Source organism: Myodes glareolus, chromosome 8 (genome assembly GCF_982192425.1).
Source record: "Myodes glareolus chromosome 8, mMyoGla1.1, whole genome shotgun sequence".
Taxonomy (NCBI): domain Eukaryota; kingdom Metazoa; phylum Chordata; class Mammalia; order Rodentia; family Cricetidae; genus Myodes; species Myodes glareolus.
In genome coordinates this window covers 78850419-78877254 of record NC_142033.1, presented here as the reverse complement: position 1 = coordinate 78877254, position 26836 = coordinate 78850419, and the positions used below count along the sequence as shown (strand labels likewise).

Below are 26836 nucleotides of genomic sequence, written 5' to 3'. Positions count from 1 at the left end.
CTTACTCTGTGTCCTGTGATTACATGCACATCTGTGCATTTCGGTCTCTTTGGGGCTGTGATCCTCAGGGACAACTGTTTAAATGCAGTTGTCTGTTTTCCTTCTTCTCTGGGAACCATGCATTGTCTAAAATCGTTTTTTTCCCTTTGTAGGTATTAAATCTTTCAGAGAAGAGATATGACCTTACAAAGCTTAATCCAAAGGTATGGGATTTATTTCTTCGTATCTTGCGTTTGTAAAATGTAAGTGGTGCATGTTTTGTTTGTGCCAAAGTAATTTCTCAGAGGCTTTGTGGAACACAGCTTGGTATCAGGGAATATTAATGACTATTTATATCCTTTGGTTACTTTCAAAATTAAAGAAAAATAATAGATTCATGGGACGTGAGGTACTGAATACCTCGCACTTTGTCTCATTCAGTGGCAGCAAGTTACATTACTTATACAGGTCCAGTGTCCCTCATCTGAAAGTCTGCAGTTCTAGCTACTCAATAGCTAACACTTGGCCTGGAGCAATGACTCATTGGCTAAGAGCAACTAGGACCCTTGCAGGGAGCTTAAATTTGATCCATGGTGTTATGTTGATATGCAACCAAGTTTTGCCTTAAATAAAAAAAAGAGTTATTTGATTTTGTATATGTGTGGGGGCAGTATGTACACATACATGCATGGAAGGAAAATTCCACACCCTGGAAACTGCATCCAACATTGAAAATAGTGTGTAAAATTGCCTCAAGGTGCTGTACATATGGTGCGGATGAAACGGATGGATTTATTTTGTGTCCAGGCTTGTGTCCTGTCTCCAAGATACACGTGTGCAGATATTCCAGGATCTGAAACAGACAAAAGCCCAAACCTGTCAGCCCCGATGTGATTGGGAGAAGGGATATCCTTTGTAAAACACCTGAGTCAGAAGGGTTGTGTCCCTGGAGCTCACAAGTTTCATTTACAACGCACTAGTCTGCATACACATGTGTCTGTGTGTACTTCTCACACTTTAGCCCGCGTCTAGATTTGTTAGCCATCCCAACCATGGTGCAGGAGCCTTCCCATTGACGCGAAGATGTTTCTTCTGAGACCTCTTAATAGTCCCAAGTATCCCCTTCATTCATGAATATTCTCAGTAGCAAAATTTGGAGATAAAAATTAAGACTGTGGGACTGTGTTTGCATATATAGTCTGTATGTTGAAATGCTTTGGAACCCCCTAGAATAGAACAGTACAGCAGAACATCCTATAACCTGGCATATAAAGGCTTCAAAGTCAAAACTTGTGGAGTGCTCCCATGTTCAAGGAGTTCAGATTTTGTTGTATTTACAGTTTTGGTTTTTCAGAGTACGGATTCCCAGCTGGTAAAGTCTATCAAATCCTCGGAATCTGTAAAAACTCTTAAGTTGATTCTGGCCCCAGACCTACTAGGAAAGAGAACAGTGTAGAATTCATAAGTGTCTCGGTTATTCTGGGCGCAGGAAAGGGACCCAGAACTTCATGGAACTGCCATGCTGGCTGCTTTAGCTGGGGTCCACCCTATTGAACTCCTTTCTTCTACTTTCATCTATGAAAGGGCTCTGCCCCATCCCCTAAAGATAGAAAATAGGAGGAGAAACAATACCCCCATGTGGTCCTCCCATGTATGTGGCCAAAGGCTTGGAGCCTTGACCCTTCTCAGTGGTTTCCTATGTTCATGTGCCAAAATAGAAGGTACTTCCGCTCTTCCAGAGGACTCTGTGTCCCTGAAGTGTGGTCTGTATGGCATGGGAAACATTGGGTTCACTGCATTTGCCAGACTCCTTTTTAGCTCGAGAGGGTAGTAGTTGACAGCAGTGTGGCCCACAGCTCTCTGTTTTAGATCTTAGGTCCTTGGATTACTCTACAGTCAGCTCTGAACCATTAGTGCCTCTGAGAGGCCTCTGTAGAATTGTCACCCAGCTACAAGGGAGCAGACCAGTGCCTGGGTGGCGTGTGGCCTGTGGGCAATGTGGTGGCCCTTATTTTCTTTCCTGTAAAGGAATCTGGCCAGATGCTCATTAGCTTTCAGAAGAGGCTGACATAACATCCCCCATGCCTCCCGAGAGGATTATGTCACCATCGGATTACCTCAGAACGGTCCAGGCAGTGGAAACTGAGGCAGCTCTCTTCTCTCTCTTGCAGATCATGGATGTGGGCTGGCCTGAACTGCATGCACCACCTCTTGACAAGATGTGCACCATATGTAAAGCTCAGGAGTCCTGGCTGAACAGCGATCCCCAGCATGTGGTCGTCATCCACTGCAGGGTGAGTGTCCCTGCCACCACATGCTCTGAGGTCTAGCTTTAAGGGGCCAGTGAGTTGAAATAGGTGCTGGTCACAATCACCAGCTGGTTCCAAGGTGCTTGTCAGCTGATGCAACATGTTCCATGTAGGTATACATTTTAGATTTCCTAGTCATCATAAAATAAAATAAAATAAGATAAAATAAAATAAAATAAAATGAACCCCCAAGCCTGCAGCTTGGCTTTAGAATTCATAGGTCTGACGTTTCTGGTATTGCTAGACTTTTTAAAGGCCCCTTCAGTCCATTCCATTCTAATTATTCGTTCTGAATATTAATGATATTGAAACGCATTGTAATATGATTGAAAACATATGGATCACCAAAGATGAAAACACCATGTAGATATTCTCTGCCTGCTTTCCGTAAGCGATTCCGGGCTCCCTTCGGGTGGGTGTCCAGTGACTGGGCTTGGTTTGCTCCCTTTCGTCCTCCACTATAGGGCGCTCCTTGCTTTAAACTCCTTTTGATATACCCAGAGGATGTGCCACGAGAGATAAACTTTTAATGTGATGCCATGGTTGCTGATGTCATCGTCACGGCCTCAGGGCTGGAATCTGCTTGTTTGGCACAATGAGTGTTTCTTTTCACACATGCCCGGAATGACTAATGGATAGACCTGTCTCAGCTAGGGCAGGGGCCACGTCGAGCTGAACTAAGGTAGCCAGCCATTCTGCTGTTTGCTACAAGTTGCGTCTTGTGTTCAACCTATGCCCAAACCATCGCCAACCTGAATGAAGCAGTGGTTCTGGTGGGAGCATTCTTCCATGTTTTAGCCCTTGCTTGAAAGTTCACAGTGAGGGAAATTTCCAGTCGATGGTGGTTGGGTGAGTCTAGGATTTTGTTAAGATTGAAACAGAACTGGACATCCAAAAGGCTGCCGCCAATACTCTGGCCACCAGTATCTCCCACCTACCATATTTTCCTACAACCTGTGTGCTAAGAACTGATCTGAAGGTGAAAATCATTACAGTGTGCAACCACTGAGCCGTCTCTCCAGCCCATGTCTCAATATGTTTTTAAACATTCCTTTTAACCCCTTGTTTGACTGAGTTGCTGTTCATTAACATGTTGTTTAACTTCTACATATTTGAGAATTTTGCAAGTCCACCTCTCCCCCTTCCTCATTCTGATTTGTATTTTCATACCACTGTAGTCAGAATGGATACTTGGTAGGATTTCAAGCTTAACTCTCTTGGGAATTGCTTTGTGACCTCATGCATGAACTATCCTGAGGGATGTTCCTTATGACCTTGAAGCACATTCTGCTGCTGCTGGTGGGATGTTCTGTCTACGTGTGATAGGGTCATTTAGTCTGAAAGGCAGTTTGGGTCTGACTTCCTTAGTTATTTCTTGTCCAGATGATCTGTCTGCTGTTGAAATGAACTGTTAAGGCCCCCACCTTGCTGTACTGCTCCCTCCCCCAGCCTCACCTCTCCTTGGGACCCATAAACCAGTGCCCCAACAATGATTAATGGTATCAGCATGTGTGGGTCTGGTTTGGGCTGAGATGGTGTTTCCTTCTAATTGATTTCTGTTGTGAAGACAAAGACTATTTAATGCAAGAAATACATTAGCAGCCTTATAGTTAATAATGCCAAGAACCAGGATCACACTGCCAAGAATTGGCCAAGCATCTGCATTGGTATCTCCCAGCATGCCCAGCTTCACACGGTGGTTGATTTATGAAAATTTGAGTTTGTTCATTTACTTGCTTTTAGGAATAGAGCTGGGGGCTCTTAGCCCAGTTGTAAATGCCTCCTTGTAAATGCGCACGAGGCAAACATTTCTCAAAAGATCTAGGCAGCATTTTAGGCTCTGCAGGTCCTGTGGGCCCGCCGAGTTCTCCACGCCTGCTCCTGCAGGGTGGGTGGGGCCTGCTGAAACCCAACAGCCAGGTTCTAGGCAGAAGATGAGGGTGTTTAAGCTTCGAGTGATTTTCACATTTTTTTTTTCTTTTTACAATGCTTAAAAACACGTGATAATAAAAGTTAGCTCACAGATGGTAGAAAAAGAGTTGGTAGGCAGAATAGCACGGGCTTCTGGGTTGCCGTTTGCAGACCCCCGTTAGTGTAGTAGTATGTCCGGAAGTTTCAGTCCAGTCTGTGGTTCTGATTGGGGGTGCTTTGCCATAGAGGTTTTTTTTTCTACTGTTGATGACATCAGCTCTAAATGTGATTGTGTCTACAAGGATTTCCATAGCACCTGCCTGGGACGGGAATTCATTCCCTCTGTAGAAGGGGTCCTCCTTGTTGTGTAAAGTATGGTATTGGGCACTGATGGGGGATTCAGCTCACCATATGCAGAGGTCTTGCCTCTTGGAACGACATACACACAGACACACACACACAGACACACACACACACACACACACACACACACACGCACACACACGGCTCTGTCACTGCCAGCCTCTGGGTAGGCATTCTTTCCTGTTTCACCTGGGTAATTAAGTCATGCTAATTGCTGCAGTTCCTGGCACCGTTTCATCTAACCTAATTGGGAGGTGGTGAATGACTGGCTGCCGCCTTGTGGATATGCCCTCTGGGGACTCCTCCAGACACCCAGCTAGCACCTGCTCTTGTTATGGGCCCCTGTGTGAAGAGTCTCTGCTGTGGGGAGCTACTGCTGTGTTCTGTGCCAGACTCCCGTACTAGGGAAGCAGAGAGGTGAATGCTTGTTCTGCCGTTCTGCTCGTAATTGAGCCTGCTCCTGTCTCATCCTGTCTCTATGTGGGGTTCTATAGAAAAATCATTGATTCCTCTGTGGTCTCCTGCAGGGCGGTAAAGGACGCATCGGAGTGGTCATATCATCCTACATGCACTTCACCAACGTCTCAGCCAGGTAGGATGGAGATGGGGGCTCCTTTCCGCGGGGTCTTCGATGTTGGGTTCACAGGTGTGGGCAGCCTGGGAGCCAGCCTCGTCTTACCTCGGTCCCTTAGTATCAGAGTGTTCTGTGCCTGAACTCAGCTTCCAGCAAGGCTGCAGAAGACACGTTCCTATTTGACATGTTCTATGTGGTTGATGCCAGGGAGCTCCATGAAAGTGATAAAACTAAGTGAGCCCAGTCGCTCTCTAATGAGAAATGACAGGCTGATGTCACCGTGTTGAAAATCCTCACTGGGTCACTTCACACCCTGTAAATCATGACACTGACAACCATCATCTTTTTTTTTAAAAAAAAATTTTGATAAGCAGCCTTTAAACACACACACACACACACACACACACACAAAACCCATGTTCTGCAAAGTCCACTGTTTTCTTCTAAGATACCTTGGCCTTAGCACAGTCATCCAGGCACTGGACAATCAGGGTGTCTCTTGTCTTCCGAGTTCTTTTTCAGTTTAGAAAATGTCACTGTTGAGTGGGAGCGTGGCTTAATTTAATACACTCGCCTAGTGGATGCAGGACCTCAGATTCCTCCTCAGCACGGCGCAAGAAAAGAAAATATCACTCCTGGTGGCTTGTGCATTTGCACACTCCCGACCCTCTCAATAGCTGCGTTGTGTACCCTGGCCATTCCACCCTGAGGAAACCGAAGCCTCCTCATGTCACTGGGGAACCTTCTCCTCTGCAGTGCGAAGGAGTCAAATTGGACTTTTGGAATGTTTTCTCTGGAAACAAATTGAGAGAGGCTGGTGCTGCCAAGGAGGAAACCCTACCCCAGGGTGAAAAGCAGAGCCCTATGGGTTTGAATAAGCGTCATGTGTGTGCCAGACACATCCCGATTCCCAGTCACGTTGGCCCCTCAGTTATGTGAAAGGAATTTGGTCGGATACCACACTTTGCCTGGCTCTTTCTCAATGCAGACCACCCGAGTGAGCACAGTTTAGAGCAGTTTCCCCGACTGTATTTACTGCTGCATCTGGGAAACCACCCATGCGCCCCCAAAGTCTATTCCCAGAGCTGGAAAACCCTGCACTCCTTGTATCATTGGTACATCACATGCGCATGGCAGGAAGCATGCACGAGTCTCTCTGGGCCTCGGCATCCTGTCCTTATCTGAACGGTGGGAACTGTAGCCGAACCTCCTTGTGCTGTGGTCATGCTGCATGGCGACTGTAGCGTGCTTTGCGTAGCATCACCCTGGGGTCTGAGCGGCCACTGATGCTGCTGCTGTTCAGCAGGGGTCACAGTAGTAAGGGATTTCAGTTAAGTGGGTGACCCATCACCACACTTTCTGTCTCTTGCTCTTCGAAGTTAATCCTACTTCCTGAGCATCTGCCCCAGCACAGCCCGAGCGGCTGTGAGACTCTGCAATCCTTCAATATGGTTATTACATATTTATTACGTTTGCCTACCCAGGTTGTGTTTCCTTTTCCTTAGAACCCAGGTTGTTTCCAGAGCTGATGTTCTTACACATGTGCCCGATCCCCACCCCCTTAGGTTATATGTTAGACGCCACAGGGGACATACCTGATTTAAGTTTATTACAAGCCTCAAGTAACATAAAACAGAGCCGGCAAGTCGCACAGAGAGAGCATTCTTGTTCCTGGTACTCTGGGGAGTTCAGAAGATGATTGCTATTAAAAGCTAAGCATTCTGGGACTTCTGAACACCAGCAGTGGCAAGGGCGTTTTCCTTAAGTTTAATTGAATGAATGGATTTCAGAAAAAGAGAATGTCAAAGACTGGATATGAAACCAGGCTTTTCAACTGGGAAGATATACCCACTTGCTATTTGACATGTTCTGGGCTTGGATGGACCCTTCCATCTGTGACAGCCTCACTGGCCAAGCCCCGTTTTGTGTTGAAACAAATGCATGCAGTGAGTTAAGCAATCACTCACTCTGAACTTGATTTAGAATGTTTTTCTTTGGCCTTGTTGGTCATGTTCAATATTCTTGATGTGTCATTTTTATGGAGGGTATATACACATTTTTCATGGAGAACTCACATGCCTGTCTGATTTTTTGTTGTTATTATTTTCCCTTTGAGACAGGATCTTACCTTGTAATCCTGACTGACCTGGAACTTACTTTGTGGACCAGGCTGGCCTTGAACTCATAGACCTCTGCCTGCCTCTGCCTTCTGAGTGCTAGGATTAACATGGCTGCTTATCTGATTTTTAAGGGTGCTTTTGGTTTAAATAAATCTTATTTCATGGCTTAATCATATCAGTAACCCTAGAGTGCCCCACAGTGACGTTTCCAGAAGGTTCTTTGAATACCGATGAGAATATTAGGGGTAGGGTTCAAGGTCAGTTAGGCTGTTGCAAAGATTTACTTTCTGTGGAGTTTCTTTAGAAGTACCCAGTGAAGCCCGAGTCCCCACACACCCTCCCAACCATCAGCCTTGCCCTGTCCGTCCTTAACCTCCAAGCCTTTCGTGAAGCTACTTACCAAATGTCATTCATTATACTTCGAAGAGTTCGTGGGTTGTACATGCTCTAAGCTTGTTCCTTGCCTCTTCAGAGTTCTGAGACTGGGCCTTCAGCCAGTTCCTCTCCTTCTGAGACAGGGACACATCTAAGTCTCACAACCTCAGATAAGGGTGTTGAGAGGGGAGTTTGGTGTGGCTGCTGCTTTGAATTGGGTATGCTCCTGGTCGGAAATGTTAGGCTGTGTGTGAAGGTCACTGGTAAACATGGGATGATTGTGCATCTTGGTCATTCGCCCTTGAGGGGCTGTGGATACCTCTGATCTGACATACTTCTTCATTCTCCCACCCCACCTCTGCTTCCCCAGTGCTGACCAGGCCCTGGACAGGTTTGCCATGAAGAAGTTTTACGATGACAAAGTTTCAGCTTTAATGGAGCCCTCCCAGAAGAGGTATGTATGTATCTAGCTGGGGGGGCAGAGGTCCTCTGGCCTTTTCTCTGCACTGCCTAAGAAGATGAGGGAGGGGTTTGCTGCTTCCCAAGGAAGGATGTGAGGGCATCCTATGTCTAGCGAAAGCCGTGTCTCTTGAGGCCTGTGTGCCTCTGTGGTGCCCTCCCAGAGAGGAAGGCTCAAGGCCCCCTTTCATTTCCGGTCTGAGGATGGTCTTCTCCTTCAGAGCATCAACATTGCTTTCTATGATCGTGTTGAACCCTCTTCTGCCTGCTAAAGCAGGGATCAGTGAACTTGATGGAGAAGCTAGTAGGTAGATGTTCCAGGTTGCATAGATTTGAACTCACAAGGGTTCGAACACAAACCAACCATATCTAGTATGGAAACAAGTGACTATGATCACGTTCTAATTAAACTTTATTGACACAAGCGGGGGCTTCAGATCATCATAGGCTGACTTCCACTCTACAGTATCAGCTCCCTGACGCCAGAGAGAATTTCTTTTGGATGTGTCCTGCCAGCCTGTCCTAGCTGCAGTATGTAGTAGCCCCCGGAAGTGTTGACACCCCACTGTCAGGGAGCAGGACTTTCTCTTTTTGAGGTGGTCACATAGCTCCATTGCAGTTCTGTCTTAAGCCAAACACCAGAATTTATCCAAGAATTGCAAAAGCAGCCGGGCAGTGGTGGCTTACTCCTTTAATCCCAACACTTGGGAGGCAGGTGGATCTCTATGAGTTCGAGGCCAGCCTGGTCCACAAGAGCTAGTTCCAGGACAGGCTCTAAAGCTACAGAGACACCCTGTCTCGAGAAAACAAAACAAAACAACAGCAAAACAAAAAAAAAAAAAAAAGAAGAAAAACAATTGCAATATGGCTCCCATTTTGGAGACCGGGTTTAGTTGTAGCCCCGAACCTTTGTATGGAATTGAGGCTTCACATCTGCTTTCTCTAGTACAGCTGCAGACTAGGCCAACAGACAGTGATTCTAGTGGTCTGCATCCTCTCAGACAGGTCTAGGCTTAGGAGAATGTGGGATACATTGTGGGACCCTGGGTTGGAGCCAGGTCATGTCCTATTTTGGGCAACAGGCCCCACAAGGAAGGCCCTTTTTGCAAACTTCAGCATGTTATGAGGATTCCTCTTAAACAGCCCTGTTTCTGTTTTGAACCCATGAAGTATGATTTTTTTTTCCCACTGAGCAGTTTCCAAAATGGCAAATTCCTAAGACTTGCACAGAAAGCGAGGAGCAAACAGGAAGCGGCTCCCACAAATGCCTGGACCCAGCAGGCAAGCGTGGCTGCCAGAGTTTTCCAGTTACAGCATCAGTAGCCTCTGATATTGGCTTGTGGAGTAGAGACAGGGAAAACAGCTCATTTTCCAATGCTCACAGTTTTCACCCATCCTTGGCTTAGAGCGACACCAGGCCAGGGGTCAATGTTGCATTTTAGGCTACTACCCTCCCATTGAGATTAGGGCTGCTTTTTTCTGTCTCTTTTCTTGCCACCTTGCTTGGTGCCTATAGTAGAAGACACTTAATAATTCCCAAGTGGTCTAACAACTGAGTGCATGTTCTGGATAAACCCCAGGAAACCTCGGAGACTGGAAGAATGTGTAATGACCGCTCGCTCTCATGGGAACAGCCTCTCACTGTCGTCTGAATGCCTATAGGCAGGGGGTACCGTTCTGCAGGTTATGTTAGGACCAACGCCAAGAAATTATTTCAAAGTTAAGATCATAATTAGTTCCCTGTAAGTTGAAGGAGAAGCTTATGATTTGTGGCTGAGAAACTTAACATTCTAAGCAACCATGGACAAAGAAGGAATTGCTTAGAACCTCCTGGCAGGGGGACTGGATCTAGATCCTGTCTGTAATCTGCAGATACCCAAGGTCTTTACGTAAAGTGGCCTGGTATTTGTGTAGAGCCAGTGTGAGTCCCTCTGTGTTTTTTTAGTTTTATTAGTGTCCAGAATAATGGATTTTTTCCGTTTTATTAGTGTCCAGAATAATGGACTCCACTACAACATTTGATAAACGTATATTGTACATTGTGCTCATATCCAAACTCCCATTCTTTTATTCTATTCTTCCTCCTCTCTCTGGTTCCCTTCTTTCCCCCAAGAGTGTGTGTGTGTGTGTGTGTGTGTGTGTGTGTAACACATGCATAAAATCTAGGTTCACATATAAAAGAAAACACAGTTATTTGTCTTTCTGACATGTTACCATGATGGTCTTCAGTTCGTCCACTTTGCTTTCTTTTTTCAGGCTGACTATCATCCACTGTAAACCTCCTAGGTTCCATACAGCACTGAAGACAGTGCCAGCACAGAGTGCCTGACTGTTATGCTATACTGGCTGCACTGCATGGGGAAGATAACTTGGGTGTCTCCAATAGAGATGTGGGTTCTTTACCTCCAAGATATTTGCTTGAATCTGTGGATGTAGAACTTGTAGAGGCTTACTGAGGATTCTTTTCGTATGGGTCTTATGTGTGCTGAGCGCCCCCTTGTGGGCAACAGGGAATACGATATCCATTAAGAGCAAGTTGCCATGAGGAAAGACAGAGCTGGGTGTAGGTGGGGGTCTGCTCTCCCTTCTCGTGACCAATTGCATATGGGTGACTCTCTGTCTCAGCTTCTTCAGGAGCAAACCTTTGCAGATGCAGATTTCTGTTGCTGTCACCTCTTTCTGCACAGTGGAAAAAGCAACACTTTTTCTCTTTTTTGGTTTATTTAGTTTTTTTTGTTGTTTTTTTTTTTGTTTTGTTTTGTTTTTTTTGGCCAAAGGCTCAGGATAGCCTTACATTAGGATTATTTTGCTTCTATCTCTCCAGTGCTGGGATCACAGGCATGTCACCATGTGTAGAAAACAAAAGCCCAAAAAACTCCAAATCAAAGGCCACTTTCTATATTGTCTGACACATGGACGTCAATCTCAGACAGACCAACATTGTGGGATCTCCCCTTCTGCAGTATTTATAGGAGCTGGTGACCCCTGGGCTGGGAGAAGTGTCACCTCCCTGCACTATGTTCCACATAGAGAGTGGGAGTCACAGATCTTCAGGTTGCAAAGCGCCGCATACATAGCATTTGCCCTACAGGAGGAAATGTGAGCAGACACCCTGTCCACCATAGTGCTGGGTAGGGGTGTGCGTCAGAGCAGGAAGTGACCGACAACACAACCCTCACACCTCCAAGTCCCTGTGTGTCACTATCTGTCTCACCTGATTGGTCACTGGAGAGCCACCCGCACCAGGCCAGGGCTGGGTTGCCACTGAGTCCCCTCGCAGGAAAGACGAGCCAGGAACACACATTTCCTGGTGTCTAGGATTACCCAATGCTGGGGAAAGGAAAGTGCTGTCCTAAACAAGGCCTCAAGTATTCCATCCTGAGCCTGTGTGAAAGTCCATGACCTTTGCTCAAGGCCACAGAGCCAAGGCAACTGCTTAGCTCTGCCCCTTCAGGGCGCAGGTAATGGGTCACAAGACGGGCCTTCCTTCTATACCTGCACACAGCAGATCAGGAAACACTGCTATCAGAGTAAGCTCACGGAGTAGTGTGGTGGCCGGACCCCCATGGGAGTTTGTGGGGACCTCAGGCTTCTGTGACTTGGGAGGGTTTGCCTTCATCTTACCAAGAAGAACAGTCTGCCCCTGAAACGGTGGGATACTGTTGCTCCCATTTGTCATTGCGAATTTTCCAAACGGTGAATTATGCTAAAGCTTTCTGAAAATATAGACCCTAAGTTGGGAAAACACTGTAAGTTTTCTGTTTGGTTTATTTTACCTCCAAACTCACCTGTTTAATGAGGGATTTAGTTTACACTCCAGTTGGCATTCAAAGTGTTTTCTTATTGTAAGATGAAGCCCATGACCATATTCATCCAGGGGGCTTGGAGGTATGAGGACCCCATGTCCCGGTATCGGTGACAGCCGCTTCCTGCTTCCTGCTTGCTACATGGACTATTGATTCGATGGCGTGTTTTGGGATCTCTCCTTTTCTCTCGGTTTCTTCCTCCTTTCAGTATGTACAGTGCCATGGTGGAGAAAGGCAAGAAGGCAGGCAGATTCCAAGAGAGGTGTTGCAGGTTCTGGTGAAGGTTGTTTGGCTATAGTGGAAGTGCTGGCAGGGGCCTTAGGGGGTTTACTGCTTCTGGGCTCCCATGGGAGCAGGATACAGGTATGCAGGGCAGAGGGAAGGAAAGTGGAGCCAGGGGAGCATCAGAGTGTGACTCGGGAGCAGCTCACACTCCGGGCGTTGCTGTCATGTCATGCCTCATGAGTACCTTGACCACACACGCTCAGTGTAGAAACTTCTCTTGGCTGCCATGTGTGCAAAAGGGTGTGGACATTTCTGTAAGGTCAGCTTGGGTGCCTGAGGTCAGTGCTTGGAATTCATATGGCAGAATCACATCTTCAAAGTGTGTGGGTGGCCATGGGCAGACCTGTGCTCAGCTGAGACAGGAGGGCTCAGGAAATATGTGCGGAGAGAGCAGAGTTTAGGGGCCTTTGAGAGATGGCATATGTGGGAGCCCTGGGTGGAATGAGCTGTCGGGCCTGTGCAATGTGACTCTGTCTCAGGTGCTGGCCCGAGGGGCTTGGGAGCAGGTGAGGAGACCTCCCAGTTCTGGGTGTCCATGTGAAAGAGATGCTTCTACATAAATGACACAGCACCAACTGTTCCTAGGGCTGTGGGTAGAGCTCCCGCCAGGCAGCGACTCCCCTATTCTCAAGCATGGGACAACTACTACTCATTGGGTGCAGTGGGACAAGGTGTCCTCAGGGCCTCCAGCCGCAGTTCCCATTCCCCTCTGCCTGCCCCCGAGTCTCCCAGCATCTGGGAGTCAGCTGTAGAGTCTTAGCCGCTGTCCCCTGCAGGTATGTGCAGTTTCTCAGTGGGCTCCTATCTGGGGCCATGAAGATGAACGCCGCACCCTTGTTCCTGCACTTCGTCATCCTGCATGGCGTTCCCAGCTTTGACACCGGAGGAGGTAAGAGACTTCTCATCCCTGACTGGAGCCCTAAATTAGAAGCCTTTTCCTCAGGTACCGTCTAGATTCTCTACCCATGCTTTCTGGGTGTGTATGCAGCCCCATTGGGTGGGCAGAGCTCCAGTTTTGTAAGGTGGGACCAAGTCATCAGGCACTGGGACAGGCAGTTGTGAAGGGATTGACAAGCAGCTGCGTGACCCAGGTACAGGAACTCTTGCTAGGCCAGGGTCGTTTTGACTCACAGCTCTCTGGTTCAGTCGTGTTCTCCTCAAGGTTGGCAAAAAGGAGAGACGCCAGCATGGTCAACCATCCCCTAACCCCTTTCTTTTTCCTCCATGGACCTTGTCTCCCTATTCCATGTAGGTGCTTGTAGCATATCGCATAGACCCTGGCCCCTGTCCTAGGCAGGTATTCCCAGCACGTGTCTCAGGGCAGGACCCATCTTCTGCTCCCTGGTTGCCTCTGAGTAGGGGCTCCCTCCTCAGTTGGTCATATCCATAGCTTGTAGTCCCCTGGCCATCAGGAGTAAGGTGAACTTACAGAGCTGTGCATTCATTGGTTTTGAGCCCCCACCGCCCTCTGGTTGGAGGTCCAGCCACCTTATGTTGTTGGTGGGACGTCTGTGCCTGGGTTAATAACCCTGTCTCTCCCTGGCACGTGCCTCTCTTTCAGCGTGCCGGCCCTTTCTGAAGCTTTATCAAGCCATGCAGCCTGTGTACACGTCTGGGATCTAGTAAGTGTCTGGCTTGTGCTGAGTGTTTAGGGTGGCTTGCGGGTTGGTTGTGAAATGAGTTGTCTCTCCCATAAGAAGAAGCGGGCCCGGTGGGCCGGTAATGCTGAGAGCCCAAAGAAGGTGTTCGAGCTGCTGCTGAGACACCCCTAGTCTCTAGTTGGTTTCATTAAACAGTGTAAGCTCCAGGGGAAGTGGCGGGGGGGGGGGGAGGAATCGTTACTGTCTAGAAGTGGATACACTGAGAAATGCTAGGATGAAGTCCCCTGGGGTTTCCCTTTCTTTCTTGTGTTTTGGATATATATCCTCAGAACCTGTATGACTTTCTGAATTTGGTTAGCAATGCATGTAGCTAGCACTTTGCTATGAGAATGGCAGAAAATGTTCTGGCACTTAGAAAGACCCATTACTCCCTTTCTGGGCTCAAAATGCCCCCCGCCCTACCCTGACACTGTGGAAATTGCATCCTCAGATTGCCACAGAATCAGGATCTGTCCCTAGCTGAGGCATCCCTGAGTGTGACTTTTCCAGCCTGGGGCTGTGATGGGGCTAGCCCAACTCTCCCCAGCTTCGCTCTCTCGAACCTCCTGCCTCATTTCTGTAAGGTAAAGCCGCTGAGCTTGGAGTCTGGGCTCCTTGTGCTGGTTCTAGCCGTTTTCTCAGCTTTTGCTACCGTGGCCATGATACCGTGAAACTCTGTAATGATCTCTTTTCTTGTTCCTCCAAAGCAACGTCGGCTCTGACAACCCCAGCAGGATCCGCATTGCTATAGAGCCGGCCCAGCTGCTAAAGGGTGACATCATGGTGAGTACCCACGTGTGTAGCCCTTGTCCGCACCCACCCAGGATAGTGACCCAGAGGAAAATTGATTCTTGCCTTAGGAAAAAAAATTACCCAGTTTATGACTCCCTTTTCAAAGAAAAGAAAATAATAACCAACAGGAAAAAAATAAAAAAAAACTAGCTGTCCCTCTAAGGCCTTTAATTTGTGAGTGAAAATATTTTTAATAACAGTGACGTATCTTTGTCCCTGCCCATCTTTTCTGTCAGAGCTGCTGGGTCTGTGCAGGGTTCCCACTCAGCCTCGGCCCTGCTGAGCATCCCAGTGCCTGACCTGTGTGAGCCCAGGCCTCCCAGAGTGTAATATCAAGAGCCAGAGTGCAGCGTATAGCTCGTGTTGTTACAGCGTGATTAATGATCGAAACAGTGATTTCTCAAGATAATTTTGTTCTTGGAGGAGACCAAACATTATTTTTCCACCTCCTGCCTGTCTTGAATGCAGAAGAGCCTATGCGCGCAAAGGAATTCTAGAAAAGGTTTGATCTGAAAGCCTGCGAGGCATGTGCACAGCTTCTCACATGTGTAGGGTAATTTAGATACAATCTTTTCGTGGTCTTGGCAGACCGACTTTGTTGAGGTGGTGGGTGATTGAGGAGCTCGCCTTGCGTTTTGTTATGAATGGCTCTGCCGGAGTGGGCACCTCCCTGTTTTCTTGGGCAGGTGCACTGACACTCACGCCTCTTCAGGAGCCGTGGTAATGGTGGGAAACTGAGGCGTGGAGGATGACAGGGGACTGGGGTGAAGCTCTTCTCTTCTCTGCTCCCAGGAAAAGCATTGCTAAACCTCCATCTGAACTTTCTGGTTATGAGCGTCAGATTCTTCCACGACCAGAGCATGTCCGTGCAGAGGCTGGATCCTCTGGGGCGCGCTTCTTCCCTCCTCCAGCCACTTTCGCCCCTCTGTCTTCCAATCTCCTTTTGTCTTTTTCCCCAGCCCTTCTGTTTTTCCTTCCATTTCACCCTCCCCCTTTTCTCTTCTCCTCTTTATCTCCCTTCCTCCTCCTCTTTTCGCTTCTCTCCCATCACATTTTAAATTTTTACTCACTTGTCTTATTTTTTTCTTTCTTGCATTTGGGGCTTTATTTGTATGTTTTCAGTCTTAGCACTGGACACAGGAAGGACAGGGATCAATGTTATGGTACCATATAGGATATCTAACACATAGGGCTTGTGAGGTTCTATGTGCAAGTGTCTCTAGTCACTGAAATGGAGGGATCAGGGCAGGGACAGCCACAGCCCCAGTGAGCACAAGGCGCCTTGGAGAGCAGTGTTGGCCTCAGAACTAGAAGCAACCTAACATGAAGTGTTTCTCAAAGCAGAAAGTGGGTAGCTGTGGGTGTTCGGGTAAACCTGGGCGCCACGGGGCCTATCCTGGGTGTTCCCCTGGCTATGAAGCACAGCCAGGGATGGAAGCCAGGAACCAGCCTCTGCTGATCCTTAGGAGAACTGTATTGAGAGCTGCTGGGATCGAGGGAACAGCAGGTAGGAATGCTGAAGTATGTTGCAGCTGAGTTTCAGTATGAGGCTTGTGCTGAGTTTGTATCCAGAAGAAGGCAGTGTTGTGAGTGCAGGCCCCGCCTCTTTCTTCCTGCTGTCCCCCGACTGGCCACATTTGTTCAGGCTACTGCCATAGAATCCTATTGCACTGGGGTGCTTATGTGGGTGGGTGTTCGTGGGTTCTCATTGAGAAGCATGGATTCTCACCAATGCTTACACGGTGCTTACGCGGGTGCTCACGGGTACTTATACCGGTGCGGTCCGATGTCCAGCGCTGGCAGGTTCCATATCTAGCGGGAATCTGTTTTTTTGTTTGCAAGGGCACCGTGTCCCTGTGTACTCACCTTCAGGAAGGGGATCTGGAGTCTCAGAGGATGCAGGTGACATTCACAGGGCCTTGGCCTCCTGATCTCACCGTGTTCCAGAACTCCCACATTTTCATGCTGCCCCCGTGGGATTTAGGGGGTACAAAGTTAACCCATAGCACAGGTTGCCATCTTCCTGCTTTCTCTGGCTGCTGCATCTGGCCTCTCAGGAACTTCTCTGTCCTTCCTCACTAGGATCCTCTGCTCGCTTCTGACAAGGCTCCAACCTTGGTCCTCTTTCGGTCTAATCCAGGCATAGAGAAGAGTGACTTGGGCACAGACCGTTTAGAGATGGCATCCGCTCCACTCATGGTAGCCCTGGTGCCAGGTCTGTGTGCTTGCCTCACGGGCCCGTTAAGGTCCTTTGCAGCGACACCTTCTCCAGATGTGTGGCAGCCCCCTTTGAGCTGGTAGTCCAGCTTTCTCCCTCCTGCCCCATTATCTGTGCTGCTCCGGACAAGCAGCAGGTAATCTCTGTAAGGAGTGGGGATAGCTGCTCCATGGGGGTGGGGAGCAGTGTCCTAGGCAAGCCCCAGTGGAGAGGAAGCCAGCCTTGCTGGAAATCGGAGTGCATAACGTCTGAGAGTCGGGCTTGAATGGCTCTGGAGGCCAACTTCATGCTACAGCTCCCCACGGATGACTCACTTCCATCAAAGTGCTGGCACACAGGAAGTTCTAGATCTTTCCACAAGAGATACTTGCTTTTGATAAGACAATTTCCTTCCTGCACCCCTTTTCATGCCCCACATGGAATATTTTTAGGATGGCGTTATGACTTGATCTATGCTTCCTGTGTTTACCGTTCTTTTCTGTGTACTCTGCGTTTATTCTCTGTGGTGTTATCAGATAAAGGGAGGGAGACGTGGCGGCTGGCGAGGGGATTTTTCCATCGCAGAGTGTCATTTTTCCTTGTACAGTTCAGAGAAGCGACTGCTAAGGGGTCAGCTCGCTGACAGAAATCGGAAAGCACTGTTAGCCTGCTGTGTTCTGCCAAAAAGGCCACGCTGAAGGGACACTCAACACAGGCTGGGCGGGATGAAGGGACACGCAGCACAGACTGAGTGGAAGTCCAAGGTCAGGGTGTTAGGGTTGGTCTTTCCTGACTGTGTCAGTAGGTAGGTGGCCTTACCAGTATCATTTCCCCGTGACTGTCCTTCCCTGAGTCCTAACAAGGATACCAGTGGTAGTTTATCCAAGCCAATCTTGACAGTTTTGGTAAAAACTTCATAAAACTGTCATTCTGAGGTCCTTGAGGCTTTTGATTTATAAATATAAAAGGACATTGCTTAAGTCACAGATGAGCATGTACCGCACTGTGTGGTGTGATTGACAGTAGGTTCCTGTGCTTCCGTGTGTGGTGTGATTGACAGTAGGTTCCCGTGCGTCTGTGTTTGGTGTGATTGACAGGCTTCCGTGTGTGGTGTGACTGACAGTAGGCTCCAGTACTGTTGGTGATCATCCCCTTTGCTGGGGTTTATCACTAGCCTTCCCTGGTGAGCCAGTGCCTGTAGCTTTTGGTCCAAGCCGGGTAGTATAGGAGATTTGTAGATACATGCTCAGGGCCTACTCCCAGAGCTTAGAACCCGTGCAGTGCGGGATTGGCTGAGTGGGCAGATAACTAACTCAGGCTGGTATGTGCACAGAGTTGGGCTGAAGTCCAGTCAGAGTGGAAAAGATCCTTTTTCCTGGTCGGGCATTAATGACCACGGCATACCTGGTGGGCTGTGCTCGGCCCAGATGGTTTAAGATCAGGTGCCCCGGCCAACTCTCAGATCGTATGCCTGGCGCCATAGTTCAACAGTCCCATGCTGCTGGTCCCACCTCAGGAGTTCAGCAAAAGAAAAGATGCTGCAACATGTTCCGTGCTGGCACTGCCCCCATGGTAGCGAGCCATGCCACTGCCCTCATCAATCCTGCGTCCTGGGGTTTGGCAATTCAGGACTTACCCAGATTCCTCCTCCGCTGCCTTGCCCATCTCTAAAGGAGCCAAAGAGACATTCAAAGCAGGAGGCGGCCCCGTGGCTCTGCCTGGGATGCTGGTCTTTACTTCTGCCCATTACCTGATGTATCCTGCTGTGTGGGTGGAGTGTAAACCTGCACAGGTATGCAGGTGGCTTCCTTGCTCATAAGGGACCTGGCAGCCACCACAACTTGCAGAGTACTGCAAGGGGTACAAAATGTGTGTCTCGATGCACCTCCCAGTGTGTACGGTTTCACTGGCCCTCTGTATGTGTTTTATTATTAAACAGTGGACGACTGTTTCCCCGATGGTCTTTCATCTTATTCTGTCTAAGAGGCACCTTGTCCTCCGCATTTCAGTGAATGTTTACCGTGTGTGCAGTTACATTTGCCTGGTTTTTATCCCCCTGCATTGGAACAAGTTGGGAAAGATAACAAGGATCACGTCCAAAAGATGGAATGGCCAGAATCAGCTTTAAGTGATTGGGAAACACTTCTTGGGAAACAATTCTCTAGTATCTGTTGACTTATAGCCAGCAGATGGCGCTGTTACTGGCGACAGCAAAGCTGACATTGATGTATCTGCTCTGGGCCGTCCCTCTGACCTTTCTCAGTGGCACAGCCAACCCACTGGTCTTTAGGTCTTTACAAATGCACTTTTCACAAAAGGTCAGATTTTGTGATCCTGCCACAAAGTGTACTGTGGTCAGGTGCCAGGCCCTCCCTTAGGGAGGCTGCCTGTAGCTTATGTAACCTGCTCAGGAATTCACACTGTTTCAGGCCTGCCAGGAACCTGGCAGGGAGCCTGGGGCCTGAGCCAGCTTGCCCCCTCCCCGGCTCAGCACTTGGTCCAGGGCTTGTAAACATCTCTCCGTCTGGCATGCTCCGTCTTGCTGCCCTGCCTGGGCAAACCACAGCCACTTGTACCTTGCCTTTATGGTTGCTGGCTCCGTGACCAGTGACTAGGCTTGTGAGCACAGGTGAAGCCCCCTCAAGAGGCTGCACGGTTGCTTGTTATTTCTTACAGTGGGCACTTGTGCATGATCAGGGAAAGTGGAATTGTCCCTCGGAGCAGCTGACCCCCCCCCCCCCCCCCGCAGAGGCCCCGAGGAGAGCTCTCTCTCTCTCTTGCGCTCTCTCTCTCTCTCTCTCTCTCTCTCTCTCTCTCATCAACGACTGCATTAGTTTGCAATGCTCTGTTTTTCCCCTTGCTATGCTGTAGGACTAGAACCGGGCCAGGTCTTCATCCATGCTGTCATTCAGCACCACAGTCTCGGGTGTGTTTTTCCTTGCAGCCAATGTCTGCTCCCTCACCTTTCATTGCTTTTCGCTCATGACTTTGACAGTGTTGTTAGCATCTGAAATCACACTTGGCTCCCAGGGAGATCATGGAGGCTCTCTTTGACCTTTAGCCTAGATAGTCCCACCAAGCCGAGTTGGGCCAAAGTGGCGCTTCTGTCTCTCCTGGTGATGCTCTAGTACTCTGGCTGTTTTGCATAGAGGATTTAGGAAGGATTTTGGGTCTTGCTTGGCAGTGCCTCACACATGGGGAGGAGGGTGGGAACTGACTGTCTTTAAGAGTTGACTTGTCCCCTTCAGGCATTGTTCTTCCTCAGCCTTCTAAGTGCTGCGGTTACCGGTGTGTGCTCCAAACACACCCGGCTTAGGTACCTGCCTTCAGCTTGGGGAACTCAGCTTTTTCACCTCATCCTGGACCCCATCATCTTAGCATCCAGTTGAGGGCGCAGATGCATCTTCATGCAACTGTAAGGAAGCAAGATTAGGTCAAGGTTTCCAGACTGTTTACTTAGACAACACAAGGAGAAAACCACACAGGCCTTTCCATGGCCGTCACCACTAACAGCAGGTTTGAGCACCAAGAACCCCTCTGCAGAAGCTATACTTTAACATTGATTATTAAATAATATCCCGTACCCGGTTGTTTATCGGCATGCATATGTGATTAGCTCTAGGACTTGCCTGGATGTTGAACACCTGAAGATGTTCAAGTTCCATTTAAAATAGCTACGTGTTTGGACGCAACCTATGTATATTCCCCATACTTAAAACAATCTCTAGATTGCTCATCACGCCTGCTAATACAGCATAAGCACCATGTCAATAGTTCTCTCTGTTGATTAGGGAATGGCCATGAGGAAAAAGCCTATGTGTGTTTTGCGGTGCACTGAGTCTGTAGGTATGCAGTAGCCTGCAGTATGGATGGGATAGCGCACACATGACTGTGGAGCTGTCACAGAGTGCTAGATTTGCAAGCTTTCCTAATACTTCTTAGCTATAACCTCTGCTATCTGTCTTACAGCTAGAGAGTGAAAGGTCCCGAGAGGATGAACGTCCCTGTGGGGTTCGGTGCAGATGTTCTTAGGCGCCCAAGGTGGGGTCTATGGCAGCTGGTAATGGACTCTCCTCACCATTCAGCACAGTGCTTGCCACAGACTGTGGCCACCACATTGAACTGTTTCAAAGGAAGATACTGTAAAATCTGAAGTAGAGGATCAGAGCAGTCTAGAAACATTCTGTGGAGACTCAAGCATGTGTTAAAGCCCCAGGACCAAAGGGAGGTTTCAGACCTCCCAGTAATCTTTTTAAAATGTTTTATGTCTTAAAGGGCAGCCGCTGGGACCCCATGTCAAGGACTGTGTTGTCCTTTGTACTCAACATGTACCACACACAGTTCTGATCCTTGACCACTGATTCTACAAAGAGTGATATGACATTGAGTGGACCTTCTTGTGGTGGTCTGTAAAAGAAGTGGCGGGCTGCTTTCCGCCGCCCGGCTAGCTTTACCCGAAATAATTACACGGAAACTGTACTCATTAGACACTGCCTGGCCCATTATATCTGGCCTCTTCTTGGCCAACTCTCACATCTTAATTAACCCATTTCTAATAATCTGTATATTACCACGTGATGTGGCTTACTGGCATGAGTCTAACCTACATCCATCTCAGGCTGGAGCTTCATGGCGTCTGCCTGACTCTGGTTCTTTCTCCCAGCATTCTGTTCGGTCTACTTCACCTATCTAAGCTGCTGTCCTATCAAAGGCCAAGGCAGTCTCTTTATTTGACCAATGAAAGTAACACATAGACAGAAGCCATACCTACATCGGTGGTCAGTGTCACCAGATCAGGGTCTTGGTTAACAGGTGGCCTTCTCTCAAAGTCTGACCTGTTGTGTTGCTGGGGTCTGTGGGGAGTCCTGAGATTTCTCCAGGTGTTCATGACTGGATGAGCTTGGGGTGGGGGCAGTGTTGTTGCCCCCACTGGTCCATGGACGTGTGTCAGAATCTCTACAGGGGTGATCCCAGGAATGTGGCGGGCGGCACTGTTCAGTAACAGCTTGCTCAGTCTGGATTTGAGACCTTGGGATATGATAAGTAAGAATTTGCAAGTAGGAGATCACGCTAGGTCCAAGGTGCTTGAGAGCTGCCCAACCTGTGGATACCCATCCTCCTCCCACGCCTGGCTCTGACAGAGTTGGGATGCCTGGGTTGTGAGTCAAAGTGTTTGTGTGTAGCTGAGTGATGGCCAGAGTAGAAGGTGGTGTACTCAGGACACTTAGCCCCAGGAAGGCTCTGGGGAAGAGGGAAGGACTGGGGACGGGGTTGCAGAAGAAGAATAGTAGTCACTTGAGTGGGTGAAGAGGAGCAGAACCCACTGTGAACAAAACCAACCGTGGCTGCATTAGGTTTCCCTGTTCCTGCGAGTGGAATCTCCGGATGCCCAATGCCTCTGTATTTACCCAGTTAGGTCCACAGGCCACTTCCTCCCAGCAGGTCCTCATTCACTCTCATGCATGTGCTTGAGTGGGCCCAGCTAGGTCTATGTCCCCTGCCTGCCCTGACTTCCTGAGACCTTGTTCTGCAAAACTCTGTTCTCCTAAATATGTATACAATTTGAGAGCAAAACTGCCTCGAAAGGGGCTCCACTTTTCCTCTCCCATACCCACCCTGACCCTGGTTACTTCATCCTCAAAGGCAGCCAGTGGAGAATAGGACAGGTTTGGAGGGCGATGTGGAGTCAGCCCGAGCTAGAAGGACTGAGGGCTCAGAAGAACATTCTGGAAGGATGTCTTTGATTCCAAGGATCATCTTGGGTTTGAGTTCTGCTGAAGATTCAAAGACTCTGCCACAGGGAGTAGAAGACTTGGGGCCAGCATGCCATTGGTCGTTGGGAAGTAAGCAGGGCTCTTGGTCTTCGTTGCTGATTCTCAGTAGATAGCTGCAGGTTGACTCCACCAAGACAACTGGAGATGATGGGGGTCCTTGCCTGAAGCCAAGCAGTGTTGGGGTTCTTGCCTGGAGCCCAGCAGAGGTGGGCTTGGGAGAACCTGTGCGGGTCTGGCCACAGGGAGCATCCCTTGCAGGCTTGTTTATGTGGTTTTTGTTGTTGTTGTTGCTTCTTCAGACTATTTCCTGGTAGATAGCACAATGTAAACAAGTTGTGGGTCTGCCCAAGGGCGGTGGTTCCCAGCCTTCCTGCCTAGGCTTCTTGGGTTTCTGCTTTCTGGAGTTTCTGGGGGCTGGGGCAGGGGAATGGCTTACATGGTAAGAGGATGCCCCAGCTGTCACCTGCACATTTTCTTGCTGGGGTAATGAGTGTTGACGATCGGTGCCTGCTTTCCATTTAGCTTTGTGAAGTAGTCTCTTGACGGAAAGTAGCTACACCACGTCGGCAGGCCTACCTACCACATTGTCCCATGGCAGGTGTGCCACCCTGGGCACTGTGTGGTCTTAGAGTTGAGAGCAGCTCAGTCTGCCTGGGACCCATGGAGACCCTGGCAAGGCGCTGCTGGCTTGCGGCTCTTGCTTTGCCACCTGCGTGAGGTTCTTTTCATATCACACCTCTTCCTCACTAGGGCCCGATGCTGGGAGGCCTTTGGTGGTAGGATGGGATGGGGCACACCAGGTACACACTCTTGCCACAGTCTGTCTCTAGTGTCTGTTTGTCAACATAGTCATTCAGGGTGGCTTGGGCTGCGCCTGAGGTGGAGAAGTCACAGCCTTTGTTCGAATCGCAGATGTCATTCTAGCGCTTCCTTTAAAACGCCACCTCCAAGACCCCTGGGCACCTGGCAAAGAAAACAAAACCAGTGCTTGTCTGTCTGTCTGTGACTCCCCATGCCCACACCCTGCCCCCACATTCTAGCCTATACTCAACAAACAAGACTGCAGCGATAACCAGTGTTTCCATGGCGTGAAAACCAAGAGGCATTCAGTGGAAACGGAGATTTTAGATGAAAGGGAAGTGTCCACACTGTCAGCTGTTGAAATCGAGACTAGAGACCACAGATGCCTTCTAACACAGCGCCCTGTCTGAAGGGTGTGGCCCATCGCAGGACAAAGGACTGTGGTCTTTTGGGATTTTCCTTCTGTTGAGATAACATGAGGGCGTAGGGGGACGGTCAGTGATGTGCTGACTGTCTGCCCCCATGGCATCTTAAGATGTAACTTTCCAGTGTGAACACCTATCCTCGGGCCACACCATCCACACTCCTGTGCTAAGTAGTGAGCGCTGCCCCTCAGCCATGCCTTGTTTTCTCGTCCTCTCTTTGACCAGGTGAAGTGCTATCATAAGAAGTTCCGCTCGGCCACCCGCGATGTCATTTTCCGCCTGCAGTTTCACACTGGAGCTGTGCAGGGCTATGGGCTGCTCTTTGGGAAGGAGGAGCTGGACAGTGCCTGTAAAGGTGTGTGGATGAAGCCCTTTGGGGTGTCAGAAGTGGTGTCCTTGCCTGTCTTCTTTCCCACTTGCTGGCAGAGAGACTGCCAGCGCAAGCCAAACGGAGTTGATCTGTGGGTAACCAATGCAGAGAAACCAGGGAGAGGTTGACGCTCTGTGTGTCGGGTGTCTACAGTGTGATGTGTTCATTTTTCAGATGACCGCTTTCCTGACTACGGCAAGATTGAATTGGTCTTTTCAGCCACACCTGAGAAGATTCAAGGTAGGTTGCTGACAGGACACAGCCAGACTCTAACTCAGGCTGGAGACAGTTCTGAGCACATTGAGCTTCTATTAACACCTCCCATCTTAGCACATACTGGGGAATTTTTATTTTACATGGTGGTATTGCTTAGAGCCTTATGTAGTCTAGGCATGTGCCCTACTGCTAAGCTTGGTCTGAAATGCTTTTCTTAACATAACATATTGGATAATAACCGGGAGGCAACTGAGCCATTGGCTCTCACTTGGAAAACACAGAAAGATAGTTTGCTTTGTCCATGGTGACTTCATTAGGGAGCCCTTGCAGGCTAGGGGGCTTGCTGGTGTCCCTGACGGTTCACAGCTCATCTGTGAAGTTGTAGTAAATGTTTGCTTCTCCCCTCAGAAGAGGTGTCTGAGAAAGGGATTGCCTTTCTGTACACTGAATGTCTGTGTGTTTCAGACAATACATTTAATAAGAGAGAGTTATCTTGACCACTGTTGTGAAATGTTCCTATCTGTCACCAGGCCTCTTGCCTATGACCATTTCAATTATAACTTTTTTTTCCCCTTCTTATTATTTTGGAACACAAATCACTTTGTAGTCTAGGCTGATGTCCTGATCATCTGACCTCAGCCTCCCCAACACTGAGATTGATTATCAGGGGATGTTACCACACCTGGCTACGTGATAACTTTTAACTCCATTTTTTAAAAAAGATTTATTTATTTATTTATTATGTATACAGTGTTCTGTCTGTCTGTATGCTTGCTGGCCAGAAGAGGGCAACAGATCTCATTACAGATGGTTGTGAGCCACCATGTAGTTGCCAGGAATTGAACTCAGGACTTCTGGAAGAGCAGTCAGTGCTCTTAACCTCTGAGCCATCTCTCAAGCCCCAACTCCATTTTTAATTGCTTAGGAAGTTACCACTCTTTTACCAGGCTCATGGTTACGGATTTAGGTAAAAAAGAACCATTAAACTGAAGACTTACGTGTTACAATTTTCCATGCCGCTTTGAAGCCCTGGGCTCTACTAAGGCTAACATGCCTGTTGTGCCCCCGCAGGATCTGAGCATCTCTACAGTGACCAGGGGGTGATCGTGGACTACAACACAGCAGACCCACTGATTCGGTGGGACTCGTACGAGAACATGAGTGCCGATGGGGAAGGTGAGTGTCGCCAGGGTGAGAGAGCATGTTCATGGCCGCGTCAGCAAAGCCCTGCTGCTGTTGCTTACAGTGTGACTGTCACCCTGCACCCCACAGTCTGGAGGCTACATGTGTCTGACACTGTAGGATTTGAAGGCACTCACAAGGGTCTGACGTGGTAAATTTAGATCGGGGCCTTTGATAAAGCTGTAGCATGTAGAGGGTTGGTTGGAAGCCTCCTGACTGGAGCTGGGCATGTGTAATGCTGGTGCCTGGTGCCTTCCATCCGTTTTTCCCATATGTGCTGGGGAATACCACGTAGCAGTCTGGGGTGACCTCTACTTGTTGTATAGCCCCAGGCTCAAATCTTCTGACACTGTTCAGGTTTGCTTGTTATTCAGGTTGTAGGTGGACGCCCAACTTACTCAGCACAGTCTCCTGCCCACCCTCAGAATGTACACTGTGACTCCCGGTGACCCTTAAAGCAGATAAAGAATAAAGGGACTGTCATCTCCTCAGGTTACTAAGAGAAGCCACTGGGGTTGATTGCTGAGACATGGGCATCCAAGTTTCTTTTTTTCTTTATGTTTTGTTGTTAATGTTAAAAACAGTGCATTTTATTTGCTTATTGTGTGTTGCAGGGAGGTCATGAGCATGCCACATCGTGTGTGTGTGTGTGTGTGTGTGTGTGTGTGTGTAGGCGTGCATGTATGTGTTATGCATGGGTTCCTTGCATGCCATGTGTGGGAGTGTGGGTGAAGCTTGCAGGATTTGCTTTTTCTTTCTGTTACATGCATTCTGATGATCAAACTCTGGTTGTCAGTCTTGATGGCACTAATCAAAGCCCTAGTCCTGGGCCTGGGAGGGCACAGGAGATGTTGACCAGGCAAACCATTGGTTAGATTAGAACCACCGAGCTGTGTATTGAAGTAGCCAGTAAGTGGCTATGTGCAGGGGCCACCCAAGACCATCTGGGACATCTCTCTGGCTTAGTCTTTTATATTGTTAAACTACTTGACTGAGAATCAGATCTGCTAGGAGAAAGAAAAATGGAGTAATTTTTGTCAAGTTAGGTACATCCTGATGTCAGGCACCAAACACCAGTGTCTGGAATTACCCACACCAGCATCACAGGCTTGTTGGTCACTGGACTTCCAGACATGGGCAGATGGCCAGTGCTAGAGACATCAATTCTGTGACCCCCCCTGCTTGTGCTGGGGAATTCACATGGCTTTCTGTGTGGTGGAAGGTGAAATTTCATCAGAAGGAATTGCTGGGGTGTCAA

At 48.7% G+C, this 26836-nt stretch overlaps 1 protein-coding gene across 6 annotated transcripts in view; it reads left to right on the top strand.

Annotated features, from left to right (window-relative positions):
- The window catches only part of Tns3 (tensin 3), a 246093-nt gene that overhangs the window by 131566 nt on the left and 87691 nt on the right, over window positions 1–26836 (top strand). For all 6 annotated transcript variants that reach the window (XM_048450104.3, XM_087909179.1, XM_048450105.3 and 3 more), the window contains 10 exons: window positions 153–203; window positions 2151–2273; window positions 5090–5154; window positions 8002–8085; window positions 12958–13070; window positions 13743–13803; window positions 14529–14604; window positions 24036–24165; window positions 24355–24420; window positions 25468–25572. In XM_048450104.3, coding sequence (XP_048306061.3) covers window positions 153–203; window positions 2151–2273; window positions 5090–5154; window positions 8002–8085; window positions 12958–13070; window positions 13743–13803; window positions 14529–14604; window positions 24036–24165; window positions 24355–24420; window positions 25468–25572 — 874 coding nt within the window. The remainder of the gene's footprint in view (window positions 1–152; window positions 204–2150; window positions 2274–5089; window positions 5155–8001; window positions 8086–12957; window positions 13071–13742; window positions 13804–14528; window positions 14605–24035; window positions 24166–24354; window positions 24421–25467; window positions 25573–26836) is intronic.